Source organism: Mustela erminea, chromosome 9, assembly GCF_009829155.1.
Source record: "Mustela erminea isolate mMusErm1 chromosome 9, mMusErm1.Pri, whole genome shotgun sequence".
In the NCBI taxonomy this organism is placed as follows: domain Eukaryota; kingdom Metazoa; phylum Chordata; class Mammalia; order Carnivora; family Mustelidae; genus Mustela; species Mustela erminea.
This window is the reverse complement of record NC_045622.1, coordinates 64717921-64734457: the sequence shown is the minus strand read 5'-3', so window position 1 is coordinate 64734457 and position 16537 is coordinate 64717921. Positions and strand designations below refer to the sequence as shown.

Genomic DNA, 16537 nt, shown 5'->3' with positions numbered 1-16537 from the left:
TAGTTCATTTTTGCCCTTGCTTCCCTTGCCGTTGGCAATGTTTCTAGGAAGAAGCTGCTATAGCTGAGACTGAAGAGGTTGCTGCCTAGGTTCTCTTCAAGGATTTGGATGGATTCCTTTCTCACATTTAGGTCTTTCATCCATTTTGAGTCTATTTTTCTGTGTGGTGTAAGGAAATGGTCTACTTTCATTCTTCTGCATGTGGCTATCCAATTTTCCCAACATCATTTGTTGAAGAGACTGTCTTTTCCATTGAACATTCCTTCCTGCTTTGTCGAAAATTAGTTGACTATAGAGTTGAGGGTCCATTTCTGGACTCTATTCTGTTCCATTGATCTGTGTGTCTGTTTTTGTGCCAGTACCATACTGTCTTGATGATTACAGCTTTGTAATAATAGAGTGTGAAGTTTGGAATTGTCATGCCACCAGCTTTGGTTTTGTTTTTCAACATTCCTTTGGCTATTCAGGGTCTTTTCTAGTTCCATATAAATTTTAGGATTATTTGTTCATTTCTTTGAAAAAAGTTGATGGTATTTTGACAGGGATTGCATTAAATGTGTAGACTGTTCTAGGTAGCATAGACATTTTCACACTATTTGTTTTTCCAATCCGTGAGCATGGAACGTTTTTCCATTTCTTTGTTTCTTCCTCAGTTTCTTTCATGAGTACTTTATAGTTTTCTGAGTACAGATTCTTTGCCTCTTTGGTTAGGTTTATTCCTAGGTATCTTATGGTTTTGGGTGCAGTTGTAAATGGGATTGACTACTTAATTTTACTTTCTTCTGTTTTGTTCTTGGTATATAGAAATGCAACTGATTTTTGTGCATTAATTTTATATCCTGACACTACTGAATTCCTATATGGGTTATAGCAGTCTTGGGGTGGGGTCTTTGGGTTTTCCACATAAAGTATCGTATCATCTGCTAAAGAGTGAGATTGATGACTTCTTTGCCAACTTGGATGCCTTTTATTTCTTCTTGTTGTCTGATTGCTACATCTAGGAATTCTAGTACTATGTTGAATAGCAGTGGTGATAGTGGATATCCCTGCCTTGTTCCTGACCTCAGGGGAAAGCTCTCAGTTTCTTCCCATTGAAAATGATATTCACTGTGGATTTTTCATAGATAGCTTTTATGATAGTGAGGTATGTACCCTGTATCCCTACATTATGAAGAGTTTTGATCAAAACGGGTGCTGTACTTTGTCAAATGCTTTTCTGCATCTATTGAGAGTATCATATGGTTCTTCTTCTTTCTTTTATTAACATATTTTATCACATTGATTGATTTGCGAATGTTGAACCACCCCTGCAACCCAGGAACAAATCCCACTTGGTCGTGAGGAGTAATCCTTTTTAATCAGGTTTTTTTTTTTTTTTAAAGATTTTATTTATTTATTTGACACAGAGAGATCACAAGTAGGCAGAGAGGCAGACAGAGAGAGAGGAGGAAGCGGGCTCCCTGCTGAGCAGAGAGCCCGATGTGGGACTCGATCCCAGGACCCTGAGATCATGACCTGAGCCGAAGGCAGCGGCTTAACCCACTGAGCCACCCAGGCGCCTGAGGAGTAATCCTTTTAATGTACTGTTGGATCCTATTGGATAGTATGTTGGTGAGAATTTTTGCATCCATGTTCATCAGGCATGTTGGTCTGTAATTCTCCTTTTTGATGGGGTCTTTCTCTGGTTCTGGGATCAAGGTACTGCTGGCCTCATAAAATGAGTTTGGAAGTTTACCTTCCATTTCTATTTTTTGGAAAAGTTTCAGGAGAATAGGTATAAATTCTTCTTTAAATGTTGGGTAGGAAAAAAAAGTGTTTGGTAGATCCTCTGGGAAGCCGTCTGACCTTGGGTTCTTGTTTGTTGGGAGACTTTTGATGACTGCTTCAATCTCCTTACTGGTTATGGGTCTGTTCAGGTTTTCTTTTTCTTTCTGTTTTGGTTTTGGTAGTTTATTTGTCTCTAGGAATGCATCCATTTCTTCCAGATTGTCAAATTTGTTGTGTATAGTTGCTCATAATATGTTCTTATAATTGTTTGTATTTCTTTGGTATTGGTTGTGATCTCTCCTCTTTCATTCACGATTTTATTAATTTGGGTCCTTTCTCTATTCTTTTTGATATGTCTGGCCAGGGGTTTATCAATCTTAATAATTCTTTCAAAGAACCATCTCCTAGTTTTGTTGATCTGTTCTACTATTCTTTTTGTTTCTATTTCATTGATTTCTGCTCTGATCTTTATGATTTCTCTTCTTCTGCTAGGTTTAGGCTTTCTTTGCTATTCTTTCTCCAGCTCCTATAGGTGTAGGGTTAAGTTGTGTATTTCAGACCTTTCTTGTTTCTTAAGACTTGTAGTGCTATATACTTTCCTCTTAGTACTACCTTTGCTGAGTAATTTTGAACAGTTGTGGTTTTTTAAAAATTTGTTTTTCAGTGTTCCAAGATTGTTTATGCACCACAGCCAGTGCTCACTCCATGCAGTACATCTGGGACTCTGAGGAACAAACTGAGGGTTTTAGAGGGAAGGTGGATGGGGGTGTTAGGTGAACAGTTGTGTATTTATTTTTGTTTCCATGCATTTTTTAAAATTCTTCTTTAATTTCCTGGTTGACCCATTCATTCTTTACTAGGATGCTCTTTAGCCTCCATGTATTTCCTCTTGTGATTGAGTGCTACAAAGCATTGTGGTCCAAAAATTTGCAGGGAACGATCCCAGTCTTTTGGTACCAGTTGAGACCCGATTTGTGAACCAGGAGGTGATCTATTCTAGAGAATGTTCCATGTGTACTAGAGAAGAATGTGTACTCTGTTGCTTTGGAATGGAATGTTCTGAATATATCCATAAAGTCCATCTGGTCCAGTGTGTTATTTAAAACCTTTATTTTCTTGTTGATCTTTTGCTTAGATGATCCATCCATTTCAGTGAGGGGGTTGTTAAAGTCCCCTACTATTATTGTATTACTGTTGATATGTTTCTTTGATTTTGTTTCTAATTGGTTTATATAATTGGCTGCTCCTGTGTTAGGGGCATAGATAATTTAAACTATTAGATCTTCATATTGAATAGACTCTTTAAGTATGAAATAGTATCCTTCCTCATCTCTTATTATAGTCTTTCATTTAAAATCTAATTTGTTTTATATAAGGATTGCCAACCCGGCTTTCTTTTGATTTCCATTAGCATGGCAAATGGTTTTCCACCCCCTCACTTTAAATCTGGATGTGTCTTTGGGTCTGAAATGAGTCTCCTGCACACAGCATATCGATGGGTCTTATTTTTTATCCAGTCTGATACCCTGTGTTTTTTGATTAGGGCATTTAGCCCATTTACATTCAGGGTAACTATTGAAAGATAATAAGCTAGTGCCATTGTATTGTCTATAAGGTGACTGTTACTGTACATTGTCTCTGTTTCTTTCTGGTCTATGTTACTTTTAGGCTCTCTCTTTGCTTAGAGGACAGTATTTCAATATTTCAGATATTCAAATATTCAAATATTTCAATATTTCCTGTAGGGCTGGCTTGGTGTTTGTGAATTCTTTTAGTTTTTGTTTGTCTTGAAAACTTTTTATCTTTCCTTCTATTTTCAACAGCAGCCTAGCTAGCTATAGTATTCTTGGCTGCATATTTTTCTCATTTAGTGCTCTGAATATATCATGGCAGTCCTTTCTGGCCTGCTAGGTCTCTGTTTAGATCTGCTGCCAATCTAATGTTTCTACCACTGTAGGTTACAGACCTCTTGTCACAAGCTGCTGTCAGGATTTTCTTTTTGTCTCTGAGGCTTGTGAATTTTGCTATTAGATGATGGGGTGTTGACCTGTTTTTATTGATTTGGGGGGGTTCCCTGTGCCTCCTGTTTTTTGATGCCTATTTCCTTCCCTAAATTAGGGAACTTCTCTGCTATAATTTGCTCCATTTTACCGTCTGCCCCCCCCTCTTTCTTCTTCTGGGATCCCAATTATCCTAATACTGTTTTATCTTATGATATCACTTATCTCTAGAATTCTACCCTCATGATTTTTCTCTCTTTTTCTCAGATTCTTTATTCTCCATTATTTGGTCTTCTGTATCACTAATTCTCTCTTCTGCCTCATTTATCCTAGCAGTTAGAGCCTCCATTTTTTTATTACACCTCACTAATAGCCTTTTTTATTTTGACTTCGTTAGATTTTAGAAAGGGATTCTCTAGTATCTTCTATGCTTTTATCAAGCTCGCCTAGTATCTTTAAATTCATCATTCTAAACTCTAGTTCTGACATCTTACTAATGTTTGTATTGATTAGGTCACTGGCAATTGGTACGGCCTCTTGTTCTTTTTTTTTTTTTTTTTTTTTTGAGGTAAGTTTTTGCATTTTGTCATTTTGTCCAGAGAAGAATAGATGAATGATAGAACCAAATACTAAAAGAGTAACAATGACCCCAGAGAAATATACACTAAACAAATCAGAAGAGACCCAAAACTGGGGAAAAAGAAAGGGGAAAAAAAAATATGACTAGGCTGGTGAATAGAACAGAGCCATACACTAAATTTTGGGTGTATTTTGGTCTGTTAGAAGAAACTGCCTCCCAAAATTTTAAAGAAAGAGAAACATATTTACAAAAATAAGGGTAAATACAATAAAGGGATAGAATAGGACTATAAAGATGAAAATTAAAAATGATTTTAAAAAAGAATTGACAAGAAGTTGGTTGAAGGGTGCCTGGGTGGCTCAGTGGGTTAAGCCGCTGCCTTCGGCTCAGGTCATGATCTCAGGGTCCTGGGATCAAGTCCCACATCGGGCTCTCTGCTCAGCAGGGAGCCTGCTTCCCTTCCTCTCTCTCTGCCTACTTGTGATCTCTCCCTGTCAAATAAATAAATAAAATCTTTAAAAAAAAAAAAAAAAAAAAGAAGTTGGTTGAAAAAAGAAAGAAAATAAATGAAAAAAAAAAAAAAAAAAAAGTGAATGTGATCAGGTGGGAAACTAGAACAAAGCCATACACTAGATTCAGGGTATATTTTGGTCTGTTAGAAGTAAGTGTAAGAAGAAGCCTACTACATCTGATTGTTTAAGTAATATTATTCAGCAAATGTAATTGCATCACCCACATGTCTTAAATTAAAAATCTTGGTCTAAAAAAAAAAAGAGGTAAGTGTATCCCAAAGTTTAAAAAAAGAAAAACTTATATATATACAAAAAAAAAAGATTAAATACAATAAAGTGTTTGAATATGAGTGTAAAAATGAAAATTAAAAAAGATTTTTAAAAAGGAATTGAGCATATGAGGTGTTGGTTGAAAAAGGAATGAAGAAAAATTCAGAAAAAAATAGAAAAGAAAAAAATTAAGAAAAATTTAAAAATTAACTTAGAAAGACTAACAAGTCATGGGAGAAAAAAGCCATGAATTCTATGTGTGTATTCCCCTAGCGCTGGAGTTTTGCATTTCTCATTGATCAGTAAACTTGGTCTTAGCTGGATGTTCTTGCTGATCTTCTGGGGGAGGAACCATTGCTGTGATTCTTAAATGTCTTTGCCTGAGTTGGAATTGCACCTCCCTTGCCAGGGGCCAGGCTAAGTAATCCACTCTGGTTTGTTCTCAACTGCTTTTGTTCTATGAAGGCTTTCCACACAGTTTTAGAGGATGAAAATGAAGATGGTGGTCCCCCAACCTCTGGCCCCAGAGAAACCAAGAATTTGGGGCCCCACTCCTCAGTGTGTCCTCAGAGAAAAGCAGTCACTTTTGTCTCCCTGGTCTCTGGCCACACTCCGTGCTCACCCAGCCTATAACCAAGTGTTTCTGTCTCTGGCACACAACCTCAGTTGGAGTTTCCAAACCCAGCAGAATCCTGCAGCCTGCACCACTCCTCCCAGTGGAGGAAAGGGGGGTATCTCCCTGTATCAGTGGCTTGTTGGGTCCCTGCTCAAAGATTAGTAGCCCAGCTGTACTGCAGATCACAATTTATGGCAACCCCAATCTGACAGCCCACTCCTCATCTCTGTCTTTGCAGCCAGCTTCCCCACTCTGATACCTGGGAGCTCCACCAAACTCAGGCACGCCTGGTCTTTCTGTGACCCCGAGGGTCCTGAGACCACACTGTGCCAGCGACAATTCCACCTCATTCCCTCCTCCCCCTTAGCCACTGGAGTGACATCCCTCGTAAGAGCAGACTTCTAAAAGTTTTGATCTTGTACTCTGCTGCTCTGTCACTTGCTGGGAGCCAGCTAACAGAGGCTCCCTCCCCACTGTGGTCTGTCTTCTGATATATTGCCTCAGATTCACTTCTCCACACATCCTACCTTCCAGAAAGTGGTCATTTTTTTTTTTTAAGATTTTATTTATTTACTTGACAGACATAGATCACAAGCAGGCAGAGGCAAGCAGAGGGTGGAGGTGGGGGGACAGGCTCCCCGCTGAGCAGAGAGCCCGTCTTTATCCCAGGACCCTGAGATCGTGACCTGAGCTGAAGGCAGAGGCTTAAACCACTGAGCCACCCAGGTGCCCAAGTGGTCACTTCTATGTTCATAGAATTGCTGCTATTCCTTTCTTCAATCTCCTGTTGAGTTTGTAGATGTTCAGAATGGTTTGATAACTATCTAGCTGAATTCCTGGGACCAGATTAGGTCTCCTACTCCTCTGCCATCTTGCTCCTCCCCCTCTGTATATAGTATTGAGTGTATACCCATTAGCTCTGACTTCTTAAAAAATCTTTGGTACTGGGGCTCCTGGGTGGCTCAGTGGGTTAAGCCGCTGCCTTCGGCTCAGGTCATGATCTCAGGGTCATGGGATCGAGTCCCGCGTCGGGCTCTCTGCTCAGCAGGGAGCCTGCTTCCTCCTCTCTCTCTCTCTCTGCCTGCCTCTCTGCCTATTTGTGATCTCTCTCTGTCAAATAAATAATAAAATCTTTAAAAAAAAAAAGTCTTTGGTACTGATTTTTCTACTTGCTTGAGATGTTAAGTACTGGCAGTGGTATATTAAAATCTTTCAGTGTAATTGTGAATTTTTATTTTTATATGTCAGTTTTTGTTTTATGTGTTTTTAGATGAAGGCTATGTTAATTAAGTGTATACACATTTAAAATTGTTACATCTTTCTGATAAGTTGAGCTATTTTACGTAATGCTTCTTTTTATTTCTTCTAATGCCTTTTTCCTAAAGATTATTTTGTATGATTGTTAATATAGCTATCTCAACTCCTTTTGGTATTGGCTTGGTACATCTTTTTCCAGCCTTTTACCTTTTGTGTATTCTTAAGTTTTAAACAACAAATATTTAGACTGTAGCTTTTTATTCAATGACAGTCTTTGCTTTTTTAGCCAGAATATTTGGTTTATTTTGGCTATCACAATTTTATTTATTTTTACCATGTTATTTTGTTATTTTCTGATTGTTTCTCCGTGGAAGTTTCTTTTCCTCTTTCTGGCTTTCCTTTGGGTTATAAGTTTTGTGTTTGTTTTCCTCTCCATTTTTTTTCTCCTTTAGATTAGAAGTTATAACCCATTCTATATTCCTTTGGTAATAATACAGAAAACTTTAAATGCTCACTTAATTTATCAATATCCAGTTCTAGACTACCACCTCATAATTTCTGTGCTACTGTGGTTGTATATGTTACTTGTATTATTAATTTTCTTTAATACCAAAAGACATAATTATCATTGTTTTATATCACTGTGTGTTCAGATTTACCCACATATTTATGAGTTTCCTTGTGTAATTATCTTTTTTATACCCCAGCCTTCTTATCTGGTGTTCTAGGTGGCTCTAGGAGTTCGAGGTTTATGGTAGCTCTCCTAATGGACTTCCTACCTTTAGCAAGCACTGGGCTTTGTTTCCTGTCCCCTGAGTCCTTTCGTTGTTCAAGATTAATATTCAGATTTACTTTGCTTACAAGCTGCTTCTGAGGTAAAATTTTACTTCAGTGCTCTGTTTACCACTCCAGGTTCCACTTAACTTACATTTTGGTCTGAGTATTCATTAGGTCCTTGCCAGTTTATTGCTTTGCATTAAAAATTTTTAAACATTTTATCTAGCATCTTTTAATTGTTCAACAAAAGTGTCTGTCAAATATGAAATTAACAGAAGTCAAGAAAAAAGTCCGAGAACAACAAGTGTTGGTAGGGATATAGAGAAGAGGAAACCCTCTTATACTGTTGTTGGGAAATGCAACCATTATGGAAAACAGTATGGAGGTTCCTAAAAAAATTAAAAGTAGAACTACCATATGAGCCAGGCGTTCTGCTGCTGGGCATTTATCCAAAGAAGGAGAAAACACCAATCTGAAGAGATAAATGCACTCCTCTGTTGATACATTATTTACAATAGCCAGGAGATGGAAGCAGCCTAAGTGTCCTTCTATAGATGAACAAAGATGTGGTGTGTGTGTGAGAGAGAAAAGACTGAGGTCTTGCCATTTGTGACAGCAAGGATGGACCTAGAGCATATTATGCTAAATGAAATAAATCAGGCAGAGAAAAACAAATCCTGTATGATTTCACTTATGTGTAGAATCTAAAAAACAATATAAATGAACAAACAAAACAGAAATAGACTCAGATACAAGAAACAAATTGTTGCTTACCATAAAGGAGAGTGGTTGGGTTGTAGGCAAAATAGGTGAAGGAGATTAAGAGGTAGCAACATCCAGTTATAAAATAAGTCATGGGGATATAATATACGGCATGGGGAATTTAGTCAATGTTGTAATAACTTATTTGGTGACACTAACTAGCCTTATCATGGGAACCATTTGGTAATACAGAAAAATATTGAATCACTCTGATTCCCCTGAAAGTGATAGGATATTATATTATATATATATTATAATATATATAATATAAAGTGATAGGATATTATATTATATATTATATTATTATAGTATATATTAAATTGATATACTTCAATTTAAAAAAAAAAAAAAGTAAAAGTCCATAACAAGTTTTAAGGTGATCCTTTGGTTGGAGTTCTCTCAGATTTTTGATGATATTGAATCATCGTTTTTCCAAAATATATTTTTAACTACTTTCTTAAAAAATGTTCTTATTCAAATTCAGTTTGTAGATGCTGCCGACCAACTTGTCTCCATACAGTCACAGTTTAAAAACCCTGAAAAGTCCTACAGTTTAAAAAAAAAAAGAAAGAAAGAAAAGAAAAGAAAAAACAAAACAAAACAAAAGGGTACCTGGGTGACTCAGTTGGTTAAGTGTCTGCCTTTGGCCCAAGTCATGATCCCAGGTTCCTGAGATCAAGTCCCGCATCAGGCTTCTCGCTCAGTGGGGAACCTGCTCATGCCTTTTCTCTTTTTCTCTCTCAAATAAATAAATAAAGTCTTTTTTAAAAAATTAAAAAACAAGCAAGGGCACTTCATTTAATTTTGATTACCCAGCATTTTCCCAACTCCCAGCTGCCCACAAATAATAGCTATCAATACTCTGTAAAACTAGTGTTTGTGCAAGTTTGAGTACACTCCCCTTGGATTCCTATGGAAACCTTTAGATATGTTTCCTTGGAAAACCAAGGAGTCTTCCTTGCAGAGCTAAGTATTGGGTTACTTTCACCTCTTGCTATTGTGAATAATACCTCTGTGAACATAAATGTACAAATATCTGTTCAATTTACTGTTGTTTTGGGTATATACCCAGAAGTAGAACTGTTGGAACATATGGTAATTCTGTTTTTCAATTTTTGAGGAACTGCCATACTGTTTTCCTAGCAGCTGCACCATTTTACATTCCCACTGAGCTCTTCTGACTGTTCCATTCCCCAACATTTCACCCAATGAATTTTGGCATAAATAACATCTCTTTTGCCTGATCAATAACAAAATACCCTTTGTATTCAACACTAAAACAGAAAAAACATTTCCAGTTAGTTACAAGAGAGATTCAAGTCTTGGAGAAGTTGAAGTATGAAAAAAAATGTGTATCTTAGAGGCAGTGAAATATAATAAATATACTGAAATCCCTTCTAAAAGTTTTTTAAAATATAAATTACACAGCTTTTAATACAATTTTATAAAACAGGAAAGTAAAGGTAGCTGCTCACCTGATAAGGAAGAAGTAAAACTGTCATGAGTTGCAGATGATATGATACTCTGTTTAGAAAACCTAAAAGACTTCACCAAAAACTGCTAGATCTGATACACAAATTCAGTAAAGCCACAGGATACAAAATCAACGTAAAGATATCAGTTGTATTTCTATAAACCAAGGATGAAGCAGCAGAAAAAGAAATTAAGGAATCAGTCTCATTTACAATTGTACCGAAAGCAATATGATACTTAGAAATAAACCTAACAAAAGAGGTGAAAGATATGTACTCTGAAAACTATAGAGCACAGATGAAACAAATTGAAGAGAACACAAAGAAATGGAAAGACTTTCCATGCTCATGGATTAGAAGAACAAATATTGTTAAAATGTTTATGCTACCCAAAGCAATCTACATATTTAATTGCAGTCCCTGTAAAATACCATCAGCATTTTTCACAGAGCTAGAGTAAACAATCCTAAAATTTGTATGGAACCACAAAAGACCCCAAATAGCCAAAGCAACCTTGAAGAAGAAGAAAAGAAAAGAAGAAAAGCAAAGCAGAGGCATCGTGATTTCTAACTTCAAGCTATATTACAAAGCTGTAGTCATCAAGACAGTATGGTACTGGTACAAAAATAGCCACCTAGATCAATAGAACAGAATAGAAAACCCAGAAATGAGCCCACAACTATATATGGTCAATCTTCCACAAAACAGGAAAGAATATCCAATGGGGAAAAGATAGTCTCTTCAACAAATAGTGTTGGGACAGCTGGACAGCTACATGCAAAAGAATGAAACTGGACGATTTTCTTATACCGTACACAAAAATAAGTTCAAAATGGATTAAAGACCTAAATGTGAGACTTGAAACCATAAAAATTGTAGAGGACAGCAGAGGCAGCTACCTTTTTGATGTCGGTTGTAGCAACTTCTTACTAGTTATGTCTACAGAGCAAGGGAAACAAAAGCAAACATAAACTATTGGGAGGGACTTCATCAAAATAAAACACTTCTGCAGAGAGAAGGAAACAATCAACAAAACTAAAAGGCAAACTTCAGAATGGGAGAAGATATTTGCAAATGCATATCTGATAAAGGGTAAGTATCCAAAATATACAAAGAACTTGTCAAACTCAACCCCTAAAAAATGAATAAATCAATTTTAAAATGGTCAAAAGACATAAACAGAGATTTCCCCAGAGAAGACATACAAGTGCCCAACAGCTACATGAACAGATGCTCAACATCACTCATCATCAGGGAAATGCAAATCAAAACTACCTCACACCAGTCAGAAGGGCTAACATATAAATCTCAAAACAGGTGTTAGCAAGGATGTGGAGAAAGGAGAACCCACTCGCGCTGTTGGTGGGAATGCAAACTGACGCAGTCACTCCAGAAGACAGTATGGAGGTTCTTCAGAAAGTTAAAAATAGAGCTACCCTGTGACCTAGCAATTGCACTACTTGGGTATTTATCCAAAGAATATAAAAATACTAATTCAAAGGGATACATGTACCCGATGTTTATTGCAGCATTATTTATAACCAAATTATGGAAGGAACCCAAATGTCCATTGGCTGATAGTGGGGTGTGTGTATCTGTGTCTGTGTGTCTGTGTGTGTCTGTGTCTACATGCATGTGCACATGCATTGGAATATTACTTAGCCATAAAAAGAAAATGAAATCTTGCCATTAGGAATAACATGGATGGGGCAAGACAGTATTATGCTAAGTGAAATAAGTCAGAGAAAAACAAATACCATGTGATTTCATTCATGGGGAATTGATGAAATAAAACAAGCAACCAAACAAAGGGAAAAGACAAAGAAGGAGGGAAACCAAGAAACAGACTCTTATTTAACTTTAGAGAACAAACGAATGGTTCCCAGAGGGGAGGTGGGTGAGGAGATAGGTGAAACAGGTGATGGGGATTAAGGAGGGCACTTGCTGTGATGAGCACTGGGTATTGTATGGAAGTGGTGAGTCACTATATTGCACATCTGAAATTAATATTGCACTGTATGTTAGCTCATTGGAATTTACATACAAATTTTTAAAAAGTCTATCTCAAATGTATTTTCATCTCTTTTCTAAAATAATGTGCTTCAAGGACAGTTTTGTTTTGTTTTGTTTTTCAAATTTACTTAAGTAAGACTTGGTGACAATTTGGAATAAAAGTAAAAACCCCATAAGACAGTAAACAGTATGTCCTAGATTTTTGTGTCCATATATTTGTGATTTCTGGTTAATGTCCTAATTATGCTCATTTCTCTTTGTTTTAAGGATTGTTCAAGTTTAGAAGAATATAACATTGCTGCAGCATTGCTCCCTTTGACCAGTGCTTTCTACAGGGTAAGTTTCATTGGTTTATATGTAAGCTCCGTATGATTTATATAAATATCTGAAGTTTGGTTTATCATGGAACAACATGAATCTTTTCCACTTGTATATCAAAGATATATCTGTGGTTATATTTATTATAATATTTATTGCATACAGTTGACCATTGAACAACACAGATTCTAACTGTACGGGTCCACTTATTTGTGGCTTTTTTCTGGTACAGTACTGCAAATGTATTTTCTCGTCCTTATGATTTTCTCAATAGCATTTTCTGTAGTTTATTGTAAAAATACAGTTTATGTACATATAACATATAAAATATGTATTAATCAACTGTTGATGTTATCAGTAAGGCTTCCAGTCAACTCTAAGCCATGAATAGTGAAGTTTTAGGGAAGTAACAGTTATACATTGATTATTAACTGCATAAGGGGTCAGTGCCCCTAACCACGCAATGTTCAAGAGCCAAATGTACTGTGTGTAGAAAAATCTAATACATAATACCAAATCATCTCCTAAGATAGAACTCCACCCATTCCATCCCTGCCTTTTTTTTTTTTTTTTTTGCTTTATTTTTCTTTTTAAGATTTTATTTATTTGACAGAGGGAGACACACAGCGAGAGAGGGAACACAAGCAGGGGGAGTGGGAGAGGGAGAAGCAGGCTTCCCACTGAGCAGGGAGCACAAAGCAGGGCTCCATCCCAGGACCCTGGGATCATGACCTGAGCCAAAGGCAGATTCATAATGACTGAGCCACCCAGGCGCCCCTACTTTATTTTTCTTTATAACATTTTTTAACACTTGTAATTGTATATTCATTTATTTACGTTTGAGTATTTTCCCCTACCATAGAAAATAAATTCCATGAGTCTAGGCTATTTTCTCAGAGATACTAATTGATAAGGCCAGTTTAGGGTTGTTTTTTTTTTTTAACTTTATTTCAAATAGCCTGTCCACAGTTAAAGATCTTAACCCAAAGGTTCTCCGTAATCAGAAGTTCTTTCTCTAAGTCACTGCATATCCCTCTTTCTTCTTAGTTACCCACCCTCCCTGCCTCCCTCTTTGAAAACAGAAAGTGGAATTCTTGACATACACACTTCTGAGAACTGGCAAGTCATACTGAACATGCTCAGGAAACAGGACGAATCTCAAAAAAGTCAAACAAATGAATTTTAGGTTTAGAAGCTAATGACGACTAACTGGAGCTTGTACATCATCTTTTGGCCTTCCCTCCCTGGCTTAGCCCTAGCTCCAGGCCTACTCCATTTTTCCTTCAGTGCATACATACTAACCTTCTGTGAACTCCCTGATCCCTTCATCTCATTCCCCTGCTGCATGGAGAACACTGTTACAGAAATTAGCCAGGCTGTCCTGAATCCTAAGCCACCTAGGAAATTTGTTTCTGTATCTCAGAGCAGCTAGAAAACTTAGTCCACTGTCTAACTTGTCTTCATATAGGCCCTCACCTGGCACTTGTTAAGGAAAATGGGCATTTTAAATCTTTCCCACTTTCAATGTCTAAAATATTTTTTAAACTTAAATACTATGTAGAAATAAATAAGAATCATAGGGAAAATAAGAATTGACAATAGAAACTCAATTGCTTGAGTGACTCATCGCTTATGATTCTTTTTTAAGGAGAATCATTCAACCATTTTACAGTATATATTAGTGAGGGTTTTGATCATGATAGCAGAAGTACCATGAGTGATATAATTAAGTAACTTATTATAAGGGACCAGCCCTTATATTGTTATAGAAATTGGGGGGAAAGTTTATAGAAAGCTTTGAATTAGGCTCTACTTGTGGGCCTTAAGTCCCTGTCAGTCATGACACAGGGAAGACCAAGGACAAACTGCAGTGTGTATCTCTTACTTTTTCTAACCTCCACAATGCAAATGACCTGCAAAAGAAGGAGCACTGTTAGCCACAGAGCTACACATGCACCTGGCCTTGGGCTAGGAGAAGCTGAAGGAGATGCGGCTGGAACTGGAGGAACTGTGAGCTGAGTCCCTTCCCCATATCAACATGAGCCAGCAGATCAGTGACAAGGCATATGAGCTGTAGCAGTGCATCCTATATTGCCTTCAGAGTGTAATGACTGCTGCTTCATTTTTGTCCAAATCTTAGAGAAATTTCTCTTGTGGCCAATCCGAACCCTAGAATCATAGTGGAAAGAAAAATCTGGGAAGTGTTGTCCTAGCTTAGATTAGTTTACTTAGTGCAAAACCATCATACTGGTTAGTTTTGTGGGAGTTTTTAAGTAGTTAATAAGTTAGTTAATAAGTTGGGCTAAATGCCATACTGTTTCTCTGTGTTATCAAACAATAATTCAAACTTATGTTGTAGGGGTGGGCTTATGAATTTAATTCTTTCTTGTTGGCTTGGTTTGATTTGATTTGGTTTGCACATGAATTAGGAGCCAGAAACCACAGCAGTAATATGAGCAGGAAATTTTTATTAAGTTATTAAGTAGTAACAGGGGATTAACTGCCAAGAAGTAAAGAGAAGTAAAAAGTAAAGATAATTCTAAGGAATAGAGCAGTATTAGAAACAGAATAAATCAGTATTAGAAACAGTAATACAGAAACAGTATTAGAAACAGCTACTACCTCTTGGGCTTAGGCAGAGTACCCACCAGGTTTAAATTGCTAAGGATTACTGGTGCACCTGGTTGGCTCATTCAGTTAAGCATCTGCCTTTGGCTCTTGTCCTGATTCCAGGTCCTGGGATCGAGCGCCTTGAGGAATCTGCTTGTCCTTCTCCCTCTGCCTCTCCTGCCCCCACCTATGCTCTCTCTCTCAAATAAAATCTTAAAAAAAAAAAAATTGTTAAGGATTACTTTAATGGTGAAAAACAGTGTAATCATTTACCTTTATATTATGCTTATCATTTATATGATGCTTTCATTCTTAGTTCAGCAAACAGTAATTAGGAATGGCAAGCCCTGTGCTAACTTTGTTGTAGAGTTGCAGGTGAATAGCACCTGGGTCCTTACCCTGAAGAAAAAAACCATCTAATGGCCTTTCATATTCATTAATCAGATATTGACAGAGGAACATTTCATAGTTACCGAATAATAACATTGGGTTACCGTTTGTTTACTTAGGTCCTTTTTATTCAAAAATCATGTTTGTTAAATTAAGAACTGAAGTATATACTCAAAGTTTAAAGCAGGGGTTCTTGTGTAAATGTCACTCTTGTGGAGTAAAAAGAATTAAAAGATTAAGCTAAAACTCAATAGTCAGAGCAGAAATAGAAACAAAATAGGATACCTTTGGGCAACAGTGAAGGCCATGGGTCCCTTCATCATGAGGCACTGTGTAATGCCCTCTCCCATGATCTATATCTCTTAGAGTCACCCTCTTATAGTTCTTAATCACCCAGGTAATCCAGAGAGTATCCTAGAATCTATCAAAATAGGAGTGATTCCTTCTTTTACTTCTTTGAGACACACTGGTTGGTTACTGATGCTCAAAATGATCCCCAGAAGAACTGAAGTTTTCTTTCCTAGTACTCATTGTAGTTCATGTGTACATGGGGAAAAAATAGAAATAACCTGTTTATCTTAAATTCAAGCACCCTGAAGTGGTACATTCCCTTCCCAGATTCCAAAGATCCCCCATACGCAGGTGGCACTTTGCAGATGATTTACTGTTCAGGATAGGTCTTACTTCATAAGAGCATTATTCAGGCTCTCATTCTCAATAGAAGTAGATTTAGTTCCTCTTTAAAATTTTCATTTCATTAAACATGTAAAAAAATCTCTGGTGTCCAGACACACAGAGGATTCATTCTTATTAACAGTTTTGTTGAGGTATGACATATACCATAAATTTCACTCATTTTAAGTATATATTTTAGCAGTTTTTAGTATATTACGGATTTGCACAACTATCACACTGTCTAATCTTAGAACACTTCCATCACTTCAAAAAGAAACCTCACATACATTTGCAGTACTTCTTTTTTTTTTTTTTTTAAGATTTTATTTATTTATTTGACAGAGCGAGAGAGATCACAAGTAGGCAGAGCAGCAGCCAGAGACAGAGGGGAAGCAGGCTCCCTGCCGAGCAGAGAGCCCAATGCGGGGCTCGATCCCAGGACCCTGAGATCATGACCTCAGCCGAAGGCAGAGGCCTTAACCCACTGAGCCACCCAGGTGCCCCCATTTGCAGTACTT

At 37.1% G+C, this 16537-nt stretch overlaps 1 protein-coding gene across 2 annotated transcripts in view; it reads left to right on the top strand.

Annotated features, from left to right (window-relative positions):
* SBF2 (SET binding factor 2) overlaps positions 1–16537 on the top strand; it is a 476395-nt gene that overhangs the window by 361948 nt on the left and 97910 nt on the right. For both annotated transcript variants that reach the window (XM_032358786.1, XM_032358787.1), the window contains exon 17: positions 12294–12362. In XM_032358786.1, the coding sequence (XP_032214677.1) occupies positions 12294–12362 (69 nt within the window). The remainder of the gene's footprint in view (positions 1–12293; positions 12363–16537) is intronic.